Source organism: Dinoponera quadriceps, unplaced genomic scaffold, assembly GCF_001313825.1.
Source record: "Dinoponera quadriceps isolate SergipeBrazil2010 unplaced genomic scaffold, ASM131382v1 scaffold2600, whole genome shotgun sequence".
Lineage (NCBI taxonomy): Eukaryota > Metazoa > Arthropoda > Insecta > Hymenoptera > Formicidae > Dinoponera > Dinoponera quadriceps.
In genome coordinates this window covers 12,927-37,017 of record NW_014556795.1, presented here as the reverse complement: position 1 = coordinate 37,017, position 24,091 = coordinate 12,927, and the positions used below count along the sequence as shown (strand labels likewise).

The following is a 24,091-nucleotide window of genomic DNA, read 5'->3' as shown; positions in this document are numbered from 1 at the left end:
ATTTATCGAGTCAACTAAATTTCGCGATACACAGATATATATGAATCAGTATATATCCGAGGCGATATTCTCGCGCGTTCGGAAGGTGCTTTTGTCAGTTCCATACAACGGAAACGTTCTCTCATTCCCTCGCGTCACGACGCGTGTTATCGACAAGGTATCAAACGCTATATTCCCATGAGCGACGTCGTCCCGCAGCGATACAGCTCGACGCCGTTATTATACGCAGCGTCGAAACACAGAACCATCAATTAGGCGTTTGAAGCGCATTTCCGCGACCGGAGAGAGCGCGCAAATTAATTCCTGCCAATTCTTAGAAACGGATTAAAGGCCTCCTAGCGAGAAACGCTCGAGGATATTCGCCGTCGTGATTAATTTAACACGTTGACCGACGAGAGCAACGAGCGCGGTGAAGTTCATTCCGCGACACGACGACCGCGTGCTTTCAATTCGCGTTTTCGTAGTATCATGTGACATACTGATCCAAAGATAAGAAAAAGTTAATAATATAATAAAAATTTAAATAATATATTAAAAACTTTGTGCAGACGATGAGCAAGGCTATTCGGAAAAAAATTGATCATTATTTTTAGGCTAATGAGGAAAACAAAAGTGAGAAAAAATCGACAAATCTTAAGACTAACATTTTACCTCCTTTCTTCCTACATAGGTTTCGCTACTTTTTGTGTCGTTAAATATGTTAATAATTAATATAAGTGCACGTATAAACTTTATACGCGTGTGTCTGTGTGTGTGTATTGTATAGAGAAAATTTCGCGAAACTACGGAGGTCTCGAATGTTACCTTACGCAAAGGTCACTTTAACGCGTCATCTTAGCGCCATTATTACGCACTGCCCGAAATAGACGCGTATAACACTTTGCCGGAAATCGCTGGGTTTCCTAGTCAAGTTGCGGTATGTCACGCATGGAACGGTTTATAGTCACGTCGTAACGATGCGATTCCACAGAGAGAACGCGATTTTGCAACAGCGTCCGTTCGGACGAGTCACAAGTGCGACGATCTAACGCGCGTGTACATCGCGAATTATGCGGCAACACATCGCTGAATACCAAGAGAAAAGGAAAGCGATTTAATTTGGCGTTGAGTTTCCGCGCGGCGAGATAAGCGCATCTTTTAAATAAATTAGACAACGATATGAATAACGATAATGAAATCAATTTTAAGAATAATTAAGAAGAATGTTTCAGGCAAAACCATTGACAATACTTTAAGAGTGGGATGACAAAAAAGGGATGTTTTCTTCGCTGTTAGATTTCTAGAAACAGTTTTGCAGTGCTACGTTTATTAATATGATCGCTAGCTTCTCCGATAATATACCAATTGCACTTTACAGAGTAAAGATTATAAGACCGAAATCGCGACACAGTGACCCTGTTGCGGGCGATCGCGTGAATGACTTTCCGATTTCTTCGAGCGGTATCTGAACACGTGCGGCTCCTTCCCGCACGCATTACCCGCGCAAGAAAAGCAGGGTCGGTTACAGTCTCGCGGCCAAGACCCTCGTTGCTAAAATGCACACGTTTCTTTATTCCCAGATTTAAATAATAATAGCCTAACCTATATTCTACGTTAAGTTTCAGTCAAGTGTTCCACAAAGATAAATCTTATTCTAAATTCCGTCCGCATATCTTCGCGATAAGATACTGTTATCACGGTCGTTCAAATTAGAGATATATTTTCGCGAGGAAATTGTCTATGATGTTTGAGAAATTCGGCTACCGAGTGTATACTATTATCGATATCCGAAGATTGTGAGAAATCGGCGATACGTTTCTCGCGCGTTTCGTTTTCCCACATTTCGGAGTTTCCGGCAACGTTAAATCCGACCCTGGCACGACAACAAAGTCGGCGTCGGACTGTCGTAAAGCCAGATAAGAGCATGTAACCCATTTTTTTCGAAATTATCTTACGACGCCGGCGTCTACAGACTGCCGACGTAGCACAATAGCCCCGTTGTGTCCCACGCACCGAGAAGGAAGTTTACATACGCGAGGTTTACAAGATTTACACTTGTTACCGGCATCGCGAGGTGAGAAAGAGAGCTCAACACTTCGACTACACTGTGTGTTATATGACATTCTATGCTAATCAGACCGTTTCAGGAATGCGACCTTTAAAGAGCACGATATTGTAGTTACCATTCACGGTCACCTCTTAGGATCATAGGCTCGATTTTTCGTCGATTCGAGCCGAGTAATTTACACAGAGGAAAAGAAAAAGAATCAAGTAATTATCTGTTTAGAGCGCACTGAGAAAAAAGATTATTTAACAAATTACTCGTTTAGATACTATACGTTGGAGACGCCGTAAAAAATCGCCGAAAAAAAGCTCGTTTGCGAAGGCATTAATAATAATAATTTTCAAATTGAATTAAATTGCTCCCGCACCGCTATCGGCTGCTTCGAATTCGATCGGCGCATCGACGACGAGGCTGCAGAGGAGGGTAGCCGAGCTAAAACGCGCGCTGTAAATTACAGGCTCCACGGTAAAAGTTCGTGACGAGTTTGAAGAGGCTATGTAAATCCGCTATAAATAACGCGCGGCAAAAAGGGAGAACCGGCGCGGCTTCCGTCAATATCCGGCGCATGATGGGAGTGTTGTCGTCGCCGGTGCGATTAGCCGGCGAGAAGATTCAATCCGTTCGAAAAAGAACGCGCGCCTGTTGATTCCGCGCCTAAGTAAAGCCGTTAACGCTTACTTTCCGAGCCGTGCGTTAACGCAGTGTAAACTCGAAGTGACGCTCTTGACCCGTTGATAATGCACGGAGGCCTGCGGTTTGCACGAGGCTCTGAGCGATTCCTTCCTTTCTTCTCTCTGCGAAGAGAAAAAGAAACGCGCGGCTTATCGGACGACTTAACTCGCCGTTTCGCGAATACGTCTGTTCCGTCGTTGGACGCGAAATTGTCGTCGTAAAAGAGCAAGGCTGCCGCTCTGATAGAACTTCCAATTAACGGACGGGGATACGTTCGACAATAATTTTTTTAAGTATGCACCTTTATCTTTTCACTGGTATATACGTTATAATAGTACTGGAAATGAAACAAAATAATCGAAACATTTTGCTTTAGATTCTACCGGACTAGTTGAAGAAACTTACCGCGAGAATCTCGTACGTACGCTTGAATTTCTTGCTAAAAACAAATTGATAAATCCCGGGACCGACAGAACCGGATGGCAACCCCGGACAGGACCCGCAAGGACGAACCGGCGCGATGCGTATTCTATCAGCGTCCGCGCGTGCGATAACCCCGCATGCCGAATGAACGACGCGCAACAATAAGCTTTCATAAAAAAAGCGAAAAGAGACGCCGACAAAGCATGCGACCCTTTCCGTCGTGCTCCTCGCCGGAACGACGAGATGTGAATCGATAGGCGAAGTAGAGGAGCATTAAATATGCGACCGACTCGTGTCAGATGGAATTTCCGAGTGGCCGCCGTTTGACGCGCGTAGGAATTCCGCAAACTCGCAAGTTCTTCCAATGGAACGAATTTCATTTCGCGTCGCTCCGCCAGGAAAGGATCGTTTGAGTGAAATCGGATCCTCACATCGATAAAGTCGCGTCATCGAGACGGACGGATGAGCACGCGTTTAAATTCACCTTGAGGTGGAAAAATTGCAATTTCAGCGCTGAAAAGATCGACACAGTCAAGTTCGTCGCATTGTACGACGCACCTGCGTGTGTCGTACAATGCGTCCGTCTGTCCGCGAAGGCGTGAATGAGCGTCAGCGGCTCGATGCCGAACGATGACTGGCCGATACTGGCACAATGCTGATAATGGGGTGGCACTTTTCGACGCAGGCGATAATGACTCGCGAGCCATGCGAACGGACTCTATCCCGGGTTGCCACCTCAGTTTGCCCGCCGAAATAGGGAGTATGTTAATAATAACCTAACGTACCGAAAATATCTTTCTTTCATTTATTATTATTAAGACGTTGACTCACTGGACATCCCAACTGAGCACAACATCAGTGTTACAACAATGTAACTAACACGCGCGTTATATCGCATTCATATTGGTTGTATATTTTCTTTATCAAATGCGGAACAAATGATGATATAACTAGACTTGTCTCTCTTGCTGGGAAACAACCATTATTGAACATTATATCAGCTTCATTAATAAAGATTTCTACAGTTGGTTCTCTGCTTTAAAAGCATATTTAATATTTTTCAATAATGTGCTTTGCTTTGATAATATATTTGCAAAAGCTTTTATATCGTAATTCCTTTTTCCTATAAATTTTGCCCTTTATTGATTCCACTTTTAGGCGATCTCGTTCGTGACTCATTATTCCTTCCATATAATTATCATCGAAGTAACACTTGTAACGTCGTTACTTTTTTAAGTAACGATTTGGTAGTTTCTTACGTTTCTTCATCAGTAAGTTAAAAACGTAGTTACATTTTAATGAATACAACCGTTACTTTTACCGTCATGTCGCACATATGATAAGGGGTTACTTCTTTCAGTGGGATGATTTTTTTCTTTTCAATGAATAACGCTTCAAAAGTAACCTTCCCAATCTATTATTTACTAGGAATCGCGCTGGAATCATTATTCTCTGTAACTCGTTCAAATTGTTACGCCGTATTTTCTCTTCCGTCAAGAAAATCCAGGCGAAAACTGACGATCCGTACGTTCCTAAATTACACGCGATCGTCGGCGAAAGAATCTCTCTCGGAATGCTCGCGGCGCACAACCGAGAGAGCGCAGTTCCGTGCGTCAAACTCCTGTCAGCGGCGCATAATGCAAACGAGAGTCAAAATGACTCGCCTGCGGCAAGAAGCCGTGGTCGTAAATAGCCGCGAGAAACGGAGTGCCGCGGGTCATTCGAGCTTAGAAAATTATTAATCACCGGAAGCAATCGAGCGAATCGACGCGCTTCGAGCTTAAAATATTTCCGACTGGAATCTTATTATACGAATCTTATTATCGTTCCCGATTTACTTCTTCGTATGCGCAAATCAGTTTCCTCGAAGATACAAACATTCATGAGTCGAAAAAATATCACAGCAATCTTGCCCGTTTAGAATACAGAAGTCGAAGGCAGTATGAGCAATTTTGGAAAGTGACTACACATCGCTGCTCAGCTTGACGCGATTGTTTTAACACATGTTTACTTATATGAAGGAAATAAACTACGTATATATTATTATATCGATTATATTTCTAAGAAATCTTTATGCCATTAGAGCAACCATTCTACTTGGACTTTCAGCGCTGTAACGTTCCAGTACGCAAATAAGATCGGGCGCGCTCGTAAATCTCAGCAACGAAATATTATATGTATAATGTAGCGATAGAGAGCGCTCTAACAACGCGTCCGAATGATTTATTCGCGTGGAAAAATCAATCCGCGAGCGAGTTCCGCCGCGAGAGACTGCAACGAATGGAATCGAACGCACAGCAATTTCCCAGCCGCGGCAGGGTCGACCGTATTTCAAATTCTCCCGGTTTGCATCGCAACCACCTGTTCGTGGCGAGAAACACGTCTCCCGGCGTTGCGCCTTTTCCAGGAAGGCAACGTGGGAATGCAATAACAGAACAACAACTCTAATCGCGTTTCTGATAATGCCTTTCCAGCGATTAACGCGGGCAACAGCATTGATAATGATACTCTAAACGTCGTCGACACGCAATTAATCCGATGGTATACCTCGTTATCGACAAAGTTCGTCTCGATCCGGCCTACTTTCCCGTCTTACTCGGTCGTATAACGAATGTAATTCACAAAGGTATTCTCTTCCTGGAAAACGTGAATGATCGAGCAACGGTCTGTTTAATAGGTCCGGATAACAACATGGAAATCGACTTACCGGAGCCACGATAACGAATTCGCGAGAGGAGCGACATTCTCGTTCGACAAAGCGCGCTCGCGCATACGGACGCGCGATCATTCGGCCGAGAGAAATATGCGCTCGACAAGCCGCCTTCGACGCGAATTTCGCCCTCGAGAGATTAATGATATCTGAGAAGAACGACGACCGTTCCGTTACACGAAAAGAAAGCGCGGGAATTTCTTCTTTCCGCAGAGAATTCGTTTCGAGGCCGTTGCAAAACAACGATATAAAATCATGGAGAAACACGGCTATGTCTTGTCTTTCTCGTAACGGTGTAAAATCTTGAAAATCAACTCTCATCAATCAAGCAATGATTACTTCTTATAGCCGGAACATTTGTTTGCCCAAATAAGAATTTCGTTGATTCAACTAAATGGATTTCTCAGTGTATGGGTGGTACTTCCGATGGAATATTTCTTCCTACCGGGAAGAATACTTGCTACCAGTAAGTAACCAGTAGAGATGAAATGTCGTTTCCACTTAGAAATTAACATCTCAAATTTGGAGATATATGGAAACAAGTATGGCTGAATGAACCAAACGTGTTTCGATCGAAGGAAATATCATTTCTGGAACCGAATATAGGTTCTTATTACCAGAAATTCCGTTTTCTTCAACCAAAGCGTGTTCGATCAAACTTTGTGCGCGATACATGTACATAAGAACGATAGACGCGTGTATGAAACGCCGATTTTCGTAAACACACACCGTAAAAACGAAAAAGGAGTTACGCGGCAGGAGAGAAACGTAGTCCTTAGGAGCTCGCTCGGCTTATGAATAGTATTCTTTGTACGAAACGAACGCGCATCGCAACGATTCTATCTTTGGTTCCGATGGGATCGCATATGCTCTCTCCTCCTCTCGCAAACCCCCTCGCTCGAAATAAATCGATCGGGACGCGCGAAACGGTCGATTTGCAATTACCGGCGGTCCGCCTCGGGCGTCATTAAAGCCTTTAAAAGTTGCAAAGATACGGCGGTCTATTACGCCGTCTAATGATGTTAATCGACGGCCGTCGCGAGAGCGGGTTATTAATCGCGCGTGTGGACGACTCTGAGAACGTGTAATTTTCTTTCAAACTGATAAATGCACGCGTGCGTCTCGATAGCGTCGCCTTGGCCTCGCTGTTTGGGCCCGATAATAGGCAACGATTTGTTTTTGTCAACGCGTTGCAACGCGAATTAATTAATACGCGACGAATTTCCGCGTCTCAGCCGGAACATAGCTCTGTTGGAACAAATTATCTCATCCTAATATGTTGGAAGAATTTTCTTTACTGCTGTATTTCTTTTTGTATACTTCAGATAAACTATCACCACTTGATTTAAAATACCCTGTATTTCGGAAACTAAGCCGTTTAGGACACGTGTTTATGTGAAGTTTTTTTACTTGAAATAAAGAATCGCTCCTTTGAGTACGGCTGCACATTTAAGAACATAGCTTACGTGAAACTACTTGGATAATTATACCGAACTAAATTATGCGCTTGCAATAATCAATTATTTGGTGTCAGCGTACACTAGCCAAATTATAATACTAGTTATCAAATCCTTCTTTCAGTGCACATGGCGGCGCAATCACCGAAAAGAAACTTCATCCTATGTTTCGGATACAAATCGTAGTGAGGTCACTTATTTGGGTGCACACAACTAATCGGAATCTATAAAAATCTGGGAACAATCTATATTCTCGTGCGTTATCAAGGGGCGTTTTTTCCCGGCGTTTCGTTTATATTCCATCGAGAACTGCGGTCAGACTTCCCCGGAGCACTGACGGATTAAGAAACGCGATCCGATCTCTCTCGGCGGGATGCGACATGGAAACGCGAATACTTATCTACGCGCGTTTCGCGCGGCGAAGATCAAAAGACGTTCGCGGCGTGCCGGCTGCTCTTCACATTTCTGACACGTTCGTTTCGAGGCGCGGCTAATGGACGCACACGTGACGTCTGTCTGTCCGTCTTACGCGCGATTAAGCTCTCGGTGCGTGCGTCGTAAATAATCGATATTAATTGCGTCGCTTTCCGCCTTGCTTTTCGCACCCCATTCAGGTTATCATTCGCCTGACACAAAAGCGAGAAAGTCATATTGCGCGAACACGTTTTTACACGTTCGTAGTCGACGATTCGCGATTTGCCTGGCGTGTTCGGAATAGAACTTTCGCAAGGAGAACTCGCGATCCAATTCGGTCGATCAGGCCGATTGCGCATGATCGAGGGGGAAGGATGACCAACTCTTGATCAGCCAATTATATCGATCATCGGGACTTTTAATAAAAGATAAATAAATTAGATAAACGTGATAAAAGTAACACTTCATTCATTATTACGTCAAGATCAAACAATCAACTAAATATAGTTTTTTATTGTGTTTTAATTTAAATAATTATTAGTTTATATGTAAAAACAAACTGATAAAATTCTTGAAATAAAATCAAAGAATAATTAATGGAATATTATTTTCTCTCTATATTATGTTTTAATATAAGTAATCATTACGTCTAAAATTTTTTAAATTATTTTTTAACTAGTCATTTCTTCAATCAATCGCTGACTATAAAAATTCAAAGTTTGAAATTATATTCTTTTTGACTTCACACATATCTTTGTTCTTCAGATCAGTGGAATCCTTCACAAGTAAATGAATAATTAACTTGTAGTTCCACTTTGATATTTTCTATAAGCTAAAAGGTGTTGTTCGTCATATGTCTTTAATGTTGTTCGTACACGACCCTTTTCATCTATTGGCAACGCTCGCAGTTTAAAAGGATTAATGAGAGTTTTAGTAAAATTTATTATATATTATTCGAAGAATCTCGAATGAGAGCCGAAAATCGGAACGGTTGGTCACTCTAGGAAACGCGTTGATTCTGGAACGGTCTGTTCTCGCGACCGTACGTAATGTGTACCGCATGTGATCCGCCATCGTGTACGCGCGCGTCCAGACATAATTACCGACCTGCTACACATTGCTTATTGTTCGCTTCTTTCTCGCTGGGGAATTCATCCACCCGCCGGGGGATTAACAGCGACTCTGATGCACGAGTTATTGTACTTTCACGGGCGTCAGCGCCGGGCGATTTTATTCGTCGCGTATACTCTCGCGAGGTAGCCGAGCGCATTTAACCCCCCGCGGTCTGGAATAATAATCTCGCGAGAAACTCTCGGTTCAACGTTCGACGCTTCATCGTCGCTTTAGCGCCCGACCGACGATAGCAAATTCGCTCTCGCTTGAATGATCTTTCAATATTTGAAAAACGTCATTTATGCGAGTTATCGTCGAAAATCTTCACCGATTATATCAAATTAAACAATTCGTTCGATAAACAAAATAAGAGCTTACGTTGATTAATGAGCTAATAATTTCTATATTAAAAATGACATTAAACAGAAGTAACATATCTTTCGACCAATTGCTGGATCTCTTCAGTGAAAATACAAATAGACACATTCAAACAGATCGCAGTATAGTACATATTATAATGTTACGAAGGCTAATGAGGACACGATGGTGGCAGAAAGTAGAATGTAGTGAAATACATTCTTCCAACAAACTTTTTAGTCAGGAGAGAATTACAAGGAATGGGGCCAATAAAAGAAAGAAGGAACAAATAAGTCAATAAAACGGTCTCACGAATAAAAGACATTTCCAAAGCTAATATAATCCATTTGTATAATCCATTTTCACCGGAGAGGACTAGCAATTTGATCCAACGAAACGTATATTATCTTTGTTTAGTGTAATTTTTGTATTATAAAGATTATCAGCCTATTTTACTTGGCGTTATTGGCCTATTACTTGATCATACAAAGTTGAATTCGCGAATCATTACGTAGAATTTATCACGATAAAAAGCTGTACTACAGCTAGTTATACGTACGTAATGCGATGCGGTAAAATAGAGGAAAAGACAATTTCTGTGTGTAAAATTATAAAATTCTTCTTATACTCCTACATGATTCATTATATAATAAAATATCAAACACAGTTACAGAACATTTGCGCAAAAACGAAAACAGCTAGCCGCAATACGGCTCTGTTAATTTTTCGTATTTCTACACTCTGTGTGCCCGCTTCCACTGTTAAACGGAATTTAATAACACGCAGAATTTTTTATATGCGCCGTAGTTATTCTGTTATAATTAAAACAGAGGTAATTAGCACTTGTCTCGAGAGCGTACGTACGGAGAAATTCGAGATAAGAGAACAAAGAGAGAGATTCGTGGAAAATGTATTTTTTTTTCATTTCTGACATACAAAAGTAACATCGCACTGAAAGAAATAGTCGATTTTAATGATAAAACCTTCGCTCGTAAAGTGGATTAAAAACGGAAAAAAATAATTTTATCATCGATAGCGATTTATCACATAACTCACAGAGTATGTTTCATACATAGACCTTCATATCCATATTACTTTCATATTTTTATTTCATGTTATAATATGAAATACAATCTTCGTTAATATTATTCTGCATTATTATTATTATTTCATCTTTTTTTTTATTTTCATTAGAGAGAGTGAGGCAAAACGTTAATAACAGTTAATGTAATGCTATTGCTGCCTTTTGGTCGTAATCTGCGTGACGGTGTAAGTTTGTCCAACATACGTATACGGAAAAAAATACTGTTGAATCAATAAATTTTCCAACGATAGCGTAATTAGAGTAAAAATCTTCCTGATTCGATGGCAAACGTCATTAAAATGTTATATGTTTCGATAATTAAAATATTAACATAACATCACTACTGAATCAAGAAGATTTATTTACTCCAATTACGCGTACCGTTGGAAATTCTATTACTTAGACAGTATTTTTTTCGTGTGATGTATGATCGAAGGCGACCACCGCGAACGACAGAAAGGGAATGACAGGCGCGGAAACGCTTGCGATGCACTTGCCCGATTGAAAAATCGGTAATTATGCACTATTGGCGCCTTATAAAGGAGACGGATAACAAGGGAGATCCTGCCCGGAGCATCGAAAATAACGAGAGCGAGGATTGATGTCCCGTTCCGTATGCTTGCGCGCGAGAAAATTATTACGAGGTGTCTGTATTAAAATAAACCGCCGGGGAAAAGAGAGAGATACCCTCTCGTTAAGATGACGAGTTATCGAAGGATCGTGTTTCGCGCGAGAATAGGCTCGTTCGTCCGGTCTTACTTGCCGAAGATTAATCCACGGTTGCAAAATGCATTACGGCTCGAATTGCACGCTATCGTTACGGACTTATCGCAGCGGCTTAATTCCTAGTTCTACGACTTAATAAGAACCTGCCGCTCTGGAACGAAATTATTTGTTCGTAGTACGCATCTTTCTGGCCTTTCGGGAAAAAGGAACTACGTGGAGAAAGAGCTGTAGTTAAAATTATCGCAAAATATTGAACCAAAATGATCCCGAGACGCTTTTAAGGATAGCCTGCGCCTACTTGGACGGTTTTTACTAATCTATAGACTAACAAAAACTTACTTTTTCTAATTTCGCTCTTTTAATTCTACAGATTAAATTTTAATATTACCATTTAATAATTTTCTTTGACGCTTCAACAGCGGAAACGGAAGACATTGTCATGGTGAAAAAGTAGGGATTATATTAGATTATTTGAATTGAAATTGAACCTATTTTGCTATCTTAGCATTTACTGTGTTATTAAAGGTTTAATGTACTTTCTTTTCAGGATGAGTGAAATTATAATCTTTAGTGACGTATATATCAAAAGTATAATTACAATACACGTAGTAATTTCGATAACAATTCCGTTATAATCTAGTATTTTATAATAATTTTAATATTTTCTATGTAGAAAGGCTTCTTTATCATTTTTCTATAATTTTTCATTTTTAATTTTAAAGTCCCGCTGTACCGGTACTTTAGTCATAAGAAAATTCATGCACTTCAGGATTAAGGATTAGCTACCGTAACGTTCCGCTTCTAATCGCCACTCTCTCGATGACCTTTATAAATTCATCAGTGCCACCTGAATGTTTTAACGATCCAGGTATCTCCCGTTCTGCAGGTATGCAGAACGGGAAGGCGCTTAATTATATCGTAACTCACTCGCGTGCAGCAAGTTACTCTCAGTGTATCTTCCGCGCTTCATATTTTGCACGCAGAAAGCGCGTTTTCAAGCGGTATTTTAGGCATGCTTCATCTTATTCAAATGTGGTGCTTTGATACCACACAAGATGATTGGAATGACGGAAAAGGGATGTGTTTCGGCATAAATATAAAAACATCTTAGATTATTATCGCTTCAATTCAACGTACTTTAAAATAATATCAAAGTGTAATACTTTTGTATTAATTTTGACATGATATTTGTGTTACTTCTCAACATATTCACTTTGTGTTAAATTTAACACAAATTCCGTGTTATACATTTATAAGACGTATTTGAAAATATTTCTTTTGGCGCATACCTAACTTTATCTTAACGGCACTCTATTCCAGTAAACGCTGCTGCTGACAGCAACGTTACAACAATGTCACAATCTCCCACTGACTGTTGTATTGCAGTGATGTATTGTTCTTACATTGTAGGAAATTATAACATTGATGTAATGTTACCACTATTAGTTTACTGAGCACATGGATGCGAATAATAGCATCACTTACCTCATCCTGATCACAGCGGATCCACGATGGCATCGTCGACGTGAAAATCCCGCGAAGATATACGACGGTGAGTCATCCTCCGATTGTCGTGAACGGTCCATGGAAGATCTGCTCAGGCCATCCTGCGCAAAAAAGGAAGGGCAAAGCTCATTATCGGGGCGAATGATATAGAGAGCGTAAGAAAAGGCGCCACGCAACAAATCACAGTGTCCCGTAAAGGCGAGGGGAAGCACGAGGGGGGTAAAGGCTGATCGCCTTAACTTTCGAAGGTTTAAGCTTCCCGTTCTTTTTCTCGGCCAAGCTTTAACGCGTCATCCGTCGCCGAGCGGGCGCTTATTAGATTCGCTTCCTCTTTTACGACACGCCTGGAAACGCTTAAAACGTCGACAAACTTATTTCGGCACTGAATCTGCGTGTTGGCAGATGTACATGCCGTATGTTGATAAATGACAACATTCGTTCTCCCTTAAAACAGCGATGGTTTTAATTATCAAATATTCGAAATTTAGCACGCGAGATAATAATTTTATTAGGATCAAAAATAAACAAATAAGTAAAAGTAGCAGACCAAAAGGCAAAGAAACTGATGTAATTGACTAACCCAAAAAGTAAGCAAACATCAAGTCAATTTGAAACATTGATTTTATAAACATTTAGACATTTTATAAATATTTCTTAATTGGTGATATAATAACACTGTGAAATATTCAAATCATAGCGTAGAAATATTATTTTTAATGTTTGGGTCGGATATTTTTAACAATGACGTTGTATACAACTATACGTTTGAAAATGTTGTTATAGAATAACGTCACTGGAATAACGTTGTGTTAATGATTTCTTGGAAGAACCACCAGTTAAATTAAATATTGGTCGTGATATAGTTTTCAGCTGCGAAATCGTTAATGAATGACATCCAAGTTAATTGTTCGTTTCGTACGATAACAAATTTATCGTTTGATCGGAAACTTGCTTGACGGCACAGTCTCTGGCAATTTCCGCGGAAACATTCGGATACTTCCGATTTGATCGTCATGGGACGATTACACTCACGAGATCGTGTTCGAGGAAAAGTCGGGTCAGATAAAAGTCGTAATTTACGGCGCCGATATATTAAGTCGCGGCGGGCATAAAGAAGCGTCTATGTCGGTTTTCCGGTCGCGAAAGAGCGCGCGCGTTCCGTTGTGTGAACAGCTGCGAAGAATGCGAGCGCGTGTGTCGTGCGCGAAGAAAAGCACGGCCCTACGATAAATTAGAGGAAAAATCTACGGTAAATTTGTCCGAGACCTCCTACATCGGCTTGCACTCGACGGTGTCTTCGACTCTTTGTTCCGCTTTTAAACGCGTGAACACGTAAGTGAAACGAGGGTTTATACGCGCGTTGTGCATCAAATTCGAGTACACGGAGAGAAATAATTTGCTGGCACAAAAAATGCGGCAAAATCTGTCAGTTACTCTGTGGACGGCAAAACGATTTGTCAATTATTCCTCTGAATCATTATATTGTAAGAACAAATGAGTAAAATGTGGGAAAACGATATTTCATTTCAAATTAGCGCGTCTTTTTTGGCAACAATACCGATTATGATCTAATTGATGTTAATGTCGACTAAATTTTCATCGTTGTTGCAGGGAATATGCAAAGATGCTACGACAGCAAAATTATTTTTTTCCGTGTAAAAAGCCCTCTCTCTTTCGGGCAAAAAATTAAAATGTTCACACTGAAGCATTTGTAACATCTTAGTATTATAATAGGCTTAAATTCATTCTTTTTAAAACACAGCACCCTTCTTTTCTCAATTTTGACATACCAAGCGGAATGCTTACAATGTCGGCATAATGCTCAGCATGACCTCCCGTTCACCTGTGCGGGAGTTATGACTTTTCAAAACACAAACGATATCTCTCTGCGCAGATAGATATCGGAAGCCAGCACACGGTCCTTCCCTTTCGCAACCTTACAATTCTCGCGTGGAACATGCCATGAGAAATAAGGTCTCCGACCGAGCTCAAAATGCGTGACAGGAAATGTCGCACCAAATACTGCGATATTCGCTCAATTTTGGAGCAAGGTATCCTCATTCACTCACTGTCGCGGCTGCTCGCCTAATCCCTGGTGAAAACAGCAGGTGGATTCCACGTGGCACACATGTCCCCTGCACCCCCGCGCACGTAAATAAGTTGTTTGGACACGACGAGGAAATGAAAAAAGAAAGAGATCGCACCACCGAGTGACGTGTTTGAAGGGAACGCGCGTGTGAGAAATCGCGACTTTTCGCGAACTTGACAGGAAGAACGGCCTGTGCGCGCACGAACGCTGCCGCGACAGGAACGATAGTGGCGAAAGTGGGAGACCCTCTGGGAAATATATAGGTCCGCGGGGTGGTGGTGGATCACAGGAGAGAAGGAGGGAGCAGAGGCGCCGCGCACCGCGTCGCGCATCGCTGGGACCGTCCCGCGGGATGCTCGGCAATAATCGGCGATTAACCCGCGAGTGTTCACCTCGCGAACACACTTGGAAATGTGTTTCGGCGGATCCGGCTGCGGTTTCTGCAATGAATTCGAAATCAATTTTGTCGAACGGATATATCAAGAGCTCCTTTATGTCGCGCGATATTATGCGAGCGATCGCTCGACAAAAAAAAACTGCGAAACGCGTGTACGAAAAGATATTTATTTAAAACGGCGCTCCTCTCTTTCGGGAACGCTGTTTTATATTTTGTGAATTTATACTGCACACACCGGGAAACAGATTTCTTATAACTTCTTTAATTGAAACAAATTTGTCCTTTGGAATAGGGCAAACACACAAATGTTTTTGATTCAATAAATGGGATTCTTTGGTTTTCAATCAATATCTTTACGTCAAATAACATATTTCTTTCGTATTTTCATCCAAACGTTATGTTACAAGCGATAAATTACTTGAAAGAAGTAACGTTACATGTTAGAAAAATATTAAGAAACTTTATTTTTGTTTCAGTAGAATAATATTTACGCGGAGGAAACAAGTTTTGTTACAATAGCAAATTGTTTGTTAATACAGTGGTAGCAAATGATTTGGAAAAAATAATTGTATAGTTGTTGTAGTAAAATATCGTTACGACGGCAATAAAATTTAGTTGGCATAATCAAATTATTTTGCTGTAGGTATATCCAGCAATAATGTTCTCAACAAATATTCACGCTATCCGAACAAACTTTTGTTGCTGTCACTATAACTCAACGAACAATTTGCTGTTTTAACAAAACTTGTTTTTTCCATGTAATAATATATAATGAAATAATTTTTTTATTGAAATGAAATATTATTTCCTCTAAATAATACTTTCTTTCTCTCCCAAATGACATGGTTTATTCTAATGAAACAACGACATTTTTATCCAAACAAAATAATAATTGATATTAAATTGTGTTACAAATTGTTGTATATTAAACAAACGCGAATGAAACAAACATGTATATTAAAGAAGATACCTTGTGCAGATATAATGCGGTTTTTCCCCTTTCTGTGAAGAGATGGAGACTACTCGAAACCTTTCACTGCCCGGTATATGCAAAGAATTTCTACACGAAGCAAAGGTGCGCGTTATCAGCCATTATCGTTCCCATTTCACCGATGAATCTCATCTAGATAATCGTAAGCATTGTTTAAAATAGCGTTATCCGCGTGCTAAATAGACCAACGGAAATCGTGCCCCTTTTCCTTTCTCGCGCCCTTTGCTGGTTCAACGAACTGTAATTGTGGACACGACCGTAAAATTCTCTACCCACGAGATTAGATTCGCGGTTTTCCCTTTATCATCCTGACGTCGAGAGGAAACCGTAACCTTTTCCTTTTCGTTTTTCCGCCCTTTTTCGCTTCCTCCGAGTCGCGAATAGCCCTTTTTACGGATCGCGCGTAAAATACCGTGACGAATCGCGACGGAGCCGAGAAGACTGCAAGTGTCTTATAGCGTGCGAGCTGTACGATACAATGTAAGGCAGAACCAATTACGTCGGGCGATTAAGTCCGGTAATTAATCCACTGGTGATCGATGTTCGCTATAATGGACGTGGCTTTTTTTCCAATGTCTTCAAACGTGATTTAAAAATTTTTTTACAGTAAGCAATAGAAAAAAATGAGCCGTGACCAACAGAAAATACGGAGGGAGAAGAATGCGGAAGGAGAAAGAAATAAAAAAAATATTGAAAATGCGCGTCCGATTATTATGATTTTTGCAATCATCGCGAATAATGAGCGAATTCAGCGTGATTACGCTCTCCAGCTTAAGAGCAACCGCTAAATAAATATGCGGTCCGCGATAATTCGAGGAACGCATTTATTTATTTTCTGTCTGGCTTAATGATCCGTCCGGCGCGCTTACACCCTCGAATCTTTTTTTAATTACTGCTTGACGAAGTGCAATTGAGCTTCCACAATTCTATATGGAGACCTCGCAACACGACATTACTTGTCGTGCAATTTTTCATAAAGACACTGAATGCGCGAGCAAAAATAAACAACGCGGAAAATATTAATCTTAAATCAATGATAGATATTCTCGTGTATAGGCGGGAATACTGTGATCTTCTTGGACAATTTTTAATCTTGATTGAATTTCTATGAAATTTTTTATTTCTATTCTTGCACTCAATTCAAAACTCTTCTAAGAATATTCTCGCTTACATACGAGAATGTCTATCATTGATTTACATACATTTACTATCTTTTTCCCGCGTACACAATATGTTAAAATATTGACACGCATATGATCATTTGTTAAATTAAAGTTGACAAATGCTTTATCTTAAAAATATTTTTCTTGTGAAATCAATCGCACGATCAAAAATTGAAACGCATATATGGGCGGATTGTAATCGTGAGTCGCGCTTTTCCATTTTCCGTTTTTACGAGACATCGTCGAATTTGCGCTATTATGCGGGCTCATCTTGTCGAACGATCAAGCGTCTCGAGCCTGCTAACAAAGAACCAGTCATGGCGATTACCTGTCGAATGCCATTGTAAAGTGCGACATCCATAACCGTTCTTCGTGGTGGTCGGGACCACGATAAAAGTTCAGTCACGCCGTGATTTATTAATTATAAAGCATTGTGATCCGCGAAGCCGTCGGCATAGTTGCGGTTTCACGGTGATAAAGCAACACACGGCGCTAAGGATTTCCACCTCGAAAATAGACTCCCGACTGATCGGCGATAAACGCCCCCGCAATTTATTTAACACGGCGACTCTCAGTCGGTGCGTCAATGCTCTCCTTGTCAACATTGTTAACAAAATCCAAATCTCCAATCTAATAATATATGAATAAAGCGATCATTGGAAATATTAGACGCAACTCTAGAAGGACGCAACTCTTTATGCGATTATAATGTTGAGAGGATCATCAATTCCAAAAGGTTAATTGAAAATGTTGTATAAAAAAATAATTGTTTGAAATAACAAGACACGTCACTCGGGGGGAAAAATCGCATTATTAAGATTATCATTATTTGAAGTATGACACTGTCAGGCTGATGGAAATAACTCAAGATGGAAATAACCAAGTTTGAAATTAAGATGACACTGTCAGGCTATAAAAGATTAGGTGACGAAATAAACAAGAAGAGTCCCACAGTGGCTTATTGCTTCGTGATTGCATATGTTGGCCCTTAACTGGCTGTATCACAGTCTTCTGACTAATCTCTTATCCCACCCTTCGTCAATGTATAACTCGCGAAAACAACACAGTTAGATTACGTTATTTACTACTTAAATTAACACGTTGCTCTCCCTTGATTATCGATCTTTATCGCAATAAGCAACGTATGTGCTGTCGTACATATTCCGATTAATTATTTCATCAGTCGGTGTAAAACCACTCTCTACTTCCGGGTTCCTATCTTAATACGACAAATGGTAAATTAATAATCGCCAGCTACGTTTATTTTTCGCAACTTGAAATAACTTATCGTATGTCCGAGGAAGAGCTTTTACTTTCGTCGAGCAATCACTCTCGATTTCCGTATCGACCGGCGTGTCTTGCCTTTCGCCATGCGGAAAATTAAAACCGTCGTGGAGTCGCCTCGTTTGAGCGAGCAAACAGTGAAACTTGGAGAAAAACTGACTTCTCGTGATTCCCATTAACCTCCTTGAGAGAAATCCACGATAGTTTGCCATGCCGGTGATATTTCAAACGGGTTTGAAATTATTATGATCTTTCGAAAGCGATACATATTGCGAGATTGCGCGTAATGATTCGGTGAAACGTCGAGCGAGGTCGGAACGCGTAGCCGATGATTAATTAATTACCGCGTTTTAACGCGATACAGTAATTTACACGCGAGTCATCGTAGTAATTAAATTGCCATTGACTGAATGAGAATTAAGTAAATTGCACGAAACGTTTAATTCATTGTCAAGTGTACGCAGAAATCCAACATTGTTAAACGAGCTTCGTTCCTTTCAAATAATGCGTGACAAATTATTTCAGTGGACAAACAAATGCGGTCGAACAGAATTTTTGACTATAAGAATCAAATTTGGTTGGGAACTTCTTTGTTTCCCCATACGCGTTTGGTTGCCGAGTAGATTTGCCGAGACTTCAACAAATAAAACTATGTAAAATCCATCTCTTTTTTGTTCAGACATTGCGCATTCAGTTACATCACATCTTCGTAAAGACGTCGTGCGATTAATTGATTAATCGCCGATTCTTAATCTTGTTAGCGATCTTCGAACGAGCCGCTAAAAAACCGTGATTTCGCGTATCTACGAGAGAAAAATTGGTGCGCTTGTTCCTCGGATCGATCCTTTCTTTTTTCGGCGATGCGCGCTTCGTCGAATTATACACCGTGACCTGTAATTTGGACACTATTTCACATGCCGTAAGCATGCAATCACGAAAAGGTGTTCCCTTTTGTAAGTGGTTCCACCTAGATGAAGAATTTATCGGCTAACAGCCCTTCCTCGAGATTATAATACACGTTGCACATGCGATCGCAGCGTCATAACGCACCGTTTTATCTTTTCGCCTTTTTACTTTAACGGATGGATCTTTTGGATTCCACGTTGAAGAGAACACTTTGTTAAGCGGATTGCTATTGGGACCATCGTTATTCATCAGTTACGATTATTTTCCGCGAATCCCCACGAAATTCAACGGGTAATAAAAACACACATATGTTTTATAAACTTGTAGAGAAAATATTGAAATCTTCAGGTCTAATTTATTGGAGATTACGAAGGAGAAAATTTCGCGCACGATTAGGAGGAGATCCCATCGACAGTTCTTTCTTACGAGAATATTTATTTGTCCATGAATATTTGTATGCTCTTTACATAGACGTACACACAATGTTAAGTGAATTGTCGGAAAGAGGATGAGGCGGTCCACGAAATGTGATCTCAAATGCGGGAGACCGGAAGAGACGCAATAACATCGAAGAGATTTGATTTATTCGAGAGGAAACGAATCTCTAGAGTACATCATGTGTGTGTTCGAGGAACAAATATCCGGCCACTCGAACGGCAAATCAATCGGAACAAAGGTTGGACATATGCATTTGATTGCGAATTGTCCTTCGATACGACCTTCGACATCCTCCGGTTATACAATAACCGGCTGTTGATCATTCATAATCAAGTGACATAGAAAGAGTATCGAAAAGATAGCTTGTAATTGAGTATCTTATTTAAGCAAAAAATTTAACTTGAAAGCTAACAATTATATCGAAATTCAATCGTTCATTAAAACCGCGATGATCCTTTTAACTACAATATTAAATTCATGATATCATACATTTTAAAATAAAAAATAATTTATAGTTTAAAAATTTTGAGAAAACCCCGTTTCTCCCTAATTTTTTTCTTCTTTTTTATGGAAAGAGTTAATGTGGCAGGTTTTAACCGAACATGCATTTCTAAACGAATTTTTACATCCTTGAAACGAAAACTGAAGAAATCCGCGGAAAATTGTGGCAAAACAGGTTTTTTCCGAAGGTTATAAAATAATTTATTCTTGATATACGAATGTCCGTTTTACTTTGCTTAATTAAAAGACGCGTAATTCCTTCCGTCCAATTCAACCCTAAACCTTTCCGAAAGAGAATGCAGAGCATTCATTTCGCGGCTACTTTCGCAAATTCTTGCGAGGGGCGTAAGCCTAAAAGCAAAAAGGATCGAAAATCTTCATTAGCCGGCGATTTCCTGCGCAAGCGATTATTTGGAAAGCATCGATTAACGGACTGACCATCCAGATTGCTTCACGGAAACAGGAAGTCCCATAAAAAGAACAGGACGGAATAGACCTCACACGTCGAAGGTAAAACGCGTTCGCGAAGTGGATCTCGCCGATCGATCGGTCGGAAAGCAGATAGTCGCGTTGCAGGTTGATCTATCTCGTGGTCAAACTCGAAAAGATCAAACCCCGGCACCAAAATGAATAGCCATTCGCGTGAATAAACACGCGGGGAAGCCCGGCATAACGATTAAAAGCGCCTTTCATGCGTAAACAAACGCACGATTGACGCAAGACCAATTTTGACACGCGTCCCGCTAAACGCTTCCTCGTATTGTTAAATCGCCTCGGCGATCAACGGGAGCAGAAAGAATCGGCCGGAAACTCGACGCGGCGATTGTCGCTCGAGTTAATTGTATCACGAATATATACGGTGTGCGCGACGATAAATCGATATTGAAATTTCGACGCTAGCCGGATGTGCACGCGTAGATATGAAATATGCAGCTGTTTGGGGCGAGAGTCTGCATTATCGTAGTGTTCGTTCAACTCAAAATGAATTTATGGGCCCGTAATCGCCAATTGAGATGAGTACTTGTTGTATGCAATCGGCTCGACTGAGACCTTGTGGTAAAGCGTTGCACTCTCCTCCTCATGTTGGTAGGAGCCGCACTACCGCATGCACTACTGGCCGTTGCAAAATCGCGACAATTAAGTAGTTGAGCCAAAATATTGTGCACATTTATTATATGATTATCATGACAATGCTTAGTGCTGTCTTGCATAAAAAAATTGTGAAAACATATTCAGAGAACTGTGTGTAACATACTTGTTGTTTGAACAAAAATCAAATGGTCTGAATCTATAAAACAGAAGTTTATCAACGAAATTATTACTTTAGTATTCCACTATAATTAAACATTTTCAAATAGTACGAAAAGAATGTGTTTAAATAGATACTCAAATTTTTCAATGATATTTTCTAATAATTGTGATTTCAATTAAACAATCTTCGCAGACATTAATAAGATATTATTTTACGACCTGATCTCGTGCTACGATCCTCATTAATATTCACTATTTCAACTTTTTTTTACGGGTTATCATGAGGTATCATAATGGTGGATGATCATTTTGGTTCTATTGCAAATTACTTGGAAACTCATAAACAATCATTAACACACATTCATTCTGCCATTCATTCCGACATGTTCGAAAATTCACGCCTTGAATAAAATATGATTTTATTTATGTCCCAGATATTAAACGATTTCACGGAGAGAATTTCACTGTTTCCGGGTATTAGTATACTAATCGAGCACAATATTCGTGAAATATATAATATTGAAAACTTGATTATTTTACATACATATTTGTACGAGAGAAGACGCTCGGGCAATAGTTGAAAAAAATTCAGACCTGCAACGTCCTGTAGAGCGAATTCAGTCTTGATAAAACGTCAAGATTAGCTGCAAGTTTAGTTAGAACCTTAAATGAGAAAGGTTCGACTGAGTCTGTTTTATGTAAACGACGGGCTGAATGGAGCGCTCACATCTGCGGATTATCATTTCAGATGTTTATATTTCTCACATTTTGCAGACATGCCTTTCGGCGTTACGCTACGTGTTTACAGAACAACTCGCGAAACTCACGTATTTAGAAAATTTCACGAGCATCCGTTGTAAAAGCGACCCAAATGAACTTTTCATCATTTACATATTTATTACGCGCTTTTGTCGCACAGATTTGCAGTTGTTGAAATGACCACTCGCGCTATCGCCGCGTGCATATCTTCAAATAGATTTATGAATCCACGGGTGTGTTTTTCTGAAATACGAGCAAGCCGGTAGCAAATTTTTTTTCCCGATAAAGGCGTACAATGACCCGAGAAAGAGCGACGGCTATTCTTCCGAAGGTTTTCTAATAATAGCCCGTATCTGAGTGCTCACAAAACTGATTAAAAAATCGCTCGATATGTGTCAGCCAGGATGTCCCATTAACAAATTAGCACGACACGCCACCATATAGATAAAAGCATCGTCGAATGGCTCTTATCTACGCTCGTTTGGCCATAAAAATGTGCCGAGCCGTACCGAAAAGTACTGGATCATTGAAAAACCACTAAATAACATTACGTTTAAACGATAAAATTCTTTTTTGTAAAAAGAAATGCATATTTTTCGGATACAGAATGCCCCAGTTCTCTCGCGACTTTTAATTTTATCAATTTCTCTGAGCAATTTCAAGTTGAATTTTCCCCAACGGAAATGTCGGCGCGCTAATAGTTTTCGAGATACAAGCGATTGAAAAAGTTTTTGCGAACTACGCTTCAAGCGATCAAATGGACAAGAAAATTATTTTCTCCGATTGATTTCGAGCGGACTTTAATTTTAATTTGAGACTTGGCTAAAAAAATATGTTGAAGACTGAAACAAATAATTCCCTCGATATTCTCGCTAAGGAAAAATTGTTCGGGGAATAAATTCGAGTAAAATTAAAATTCGCGAGAACTTATTGGGATACCCTGTGTATAAATAGTATTGCATATATAATAATAAAGAAAAAGTTACACTTTTGCCTCTCGAATACCATCGTTTCTTTTTCCTCCTTGAATGAGTCTTTCCTTAAAAATCGCGTAACTACGTCATCGAGCCGTGTGTCAATGTATATTACGTAAGATATAGAATATGACTTATTTTCAAACGGCATTTGTTGTAATTTGCGTGGCAAGTAAAACACGTGAGGCAGCCATGGAGGATAGTTGTGTAATTCATAGGGTTTATCAGGCGAGTTATGTTTCCCGTAGGAAAAACTGTTTTGATAAATTATATCGCATTATCCCGAGCATACCGGGATACACGTTACGTTTATTACGCTCATTTGAGCTTCCTCGTACTTTATGCATGCGTATTAAAGTACAGGAATCCTTTAGCGGCTTATATTCCATTCGTGTATAAACGGGAATCCGCGACGTTCCCGAAGGACGATCGATAAGGAATTCGATTGACTAAAAAATAAGCTTCCGTTTGATGCGCCGTAATGAAGGGCCGAGAAGATTCTTTGTCGCAGATGCTCTTAAATTTCAGAAATGGAAGGAAAAAAATAATCATCGCGATAATTGCAGTCCGATAAATTCGGAGGTACAATGTCCGTGCGTTCGACAATGTCTTTTTACTTCTCGCTATTCCCGATCGTGATAGGCGCCGCGAGTTTATACCGCGGGCAACGTAATCACTGTTATTTCATCGTGAACGGTAATGCTCCGGCTTAAAGCCGCTCTACTTATACGCATTATCTCCCGGCAAGAGCGATACGCGGAGAGCGGGAGAGGTAGACCGGGCAATCATCGTTTTCAAGCGTCATTATGAAATTGCTTTGGCAAATGAAATG

The 24,091-nt window shown here is 40.3% G+C and overlaps 1 protein-coding gene across 4 annotated transcripts in view; it reads right to left on the bottom strand.

The window, feature by feature from the left end:
- Positions 1-14,799, bottom strand: part of LOC106748163 (thrombospondin type-1 domain-containing protein 4-like) — a 51,008-nt gene extending 36,209 nt beyond the window's left edge. For 2 of the 4 annotated variants that reach the window (XM_014626409.1, XM_014626412.1), the window contains exons 1-2: positions 14,576-14,799; positions 12,486-12,607 (exon numbers count right to left, since the gene is read on the bottom strand). In XM_014626409.1, coding sequence (XP_014481895.1) covers positions 12,486-12,586 — 101 coding nt within the window. In that variant the 5' untranslated portion in view covers positions 12,587-12,607; positions 14,576-14,799. The other 2 variants (XM_014626410.1, XM_014626411.1) reach the window with 2 other exon arrangements.
- Positions 14,800-24,091: the final 9,292 nt, after the last annotated feature.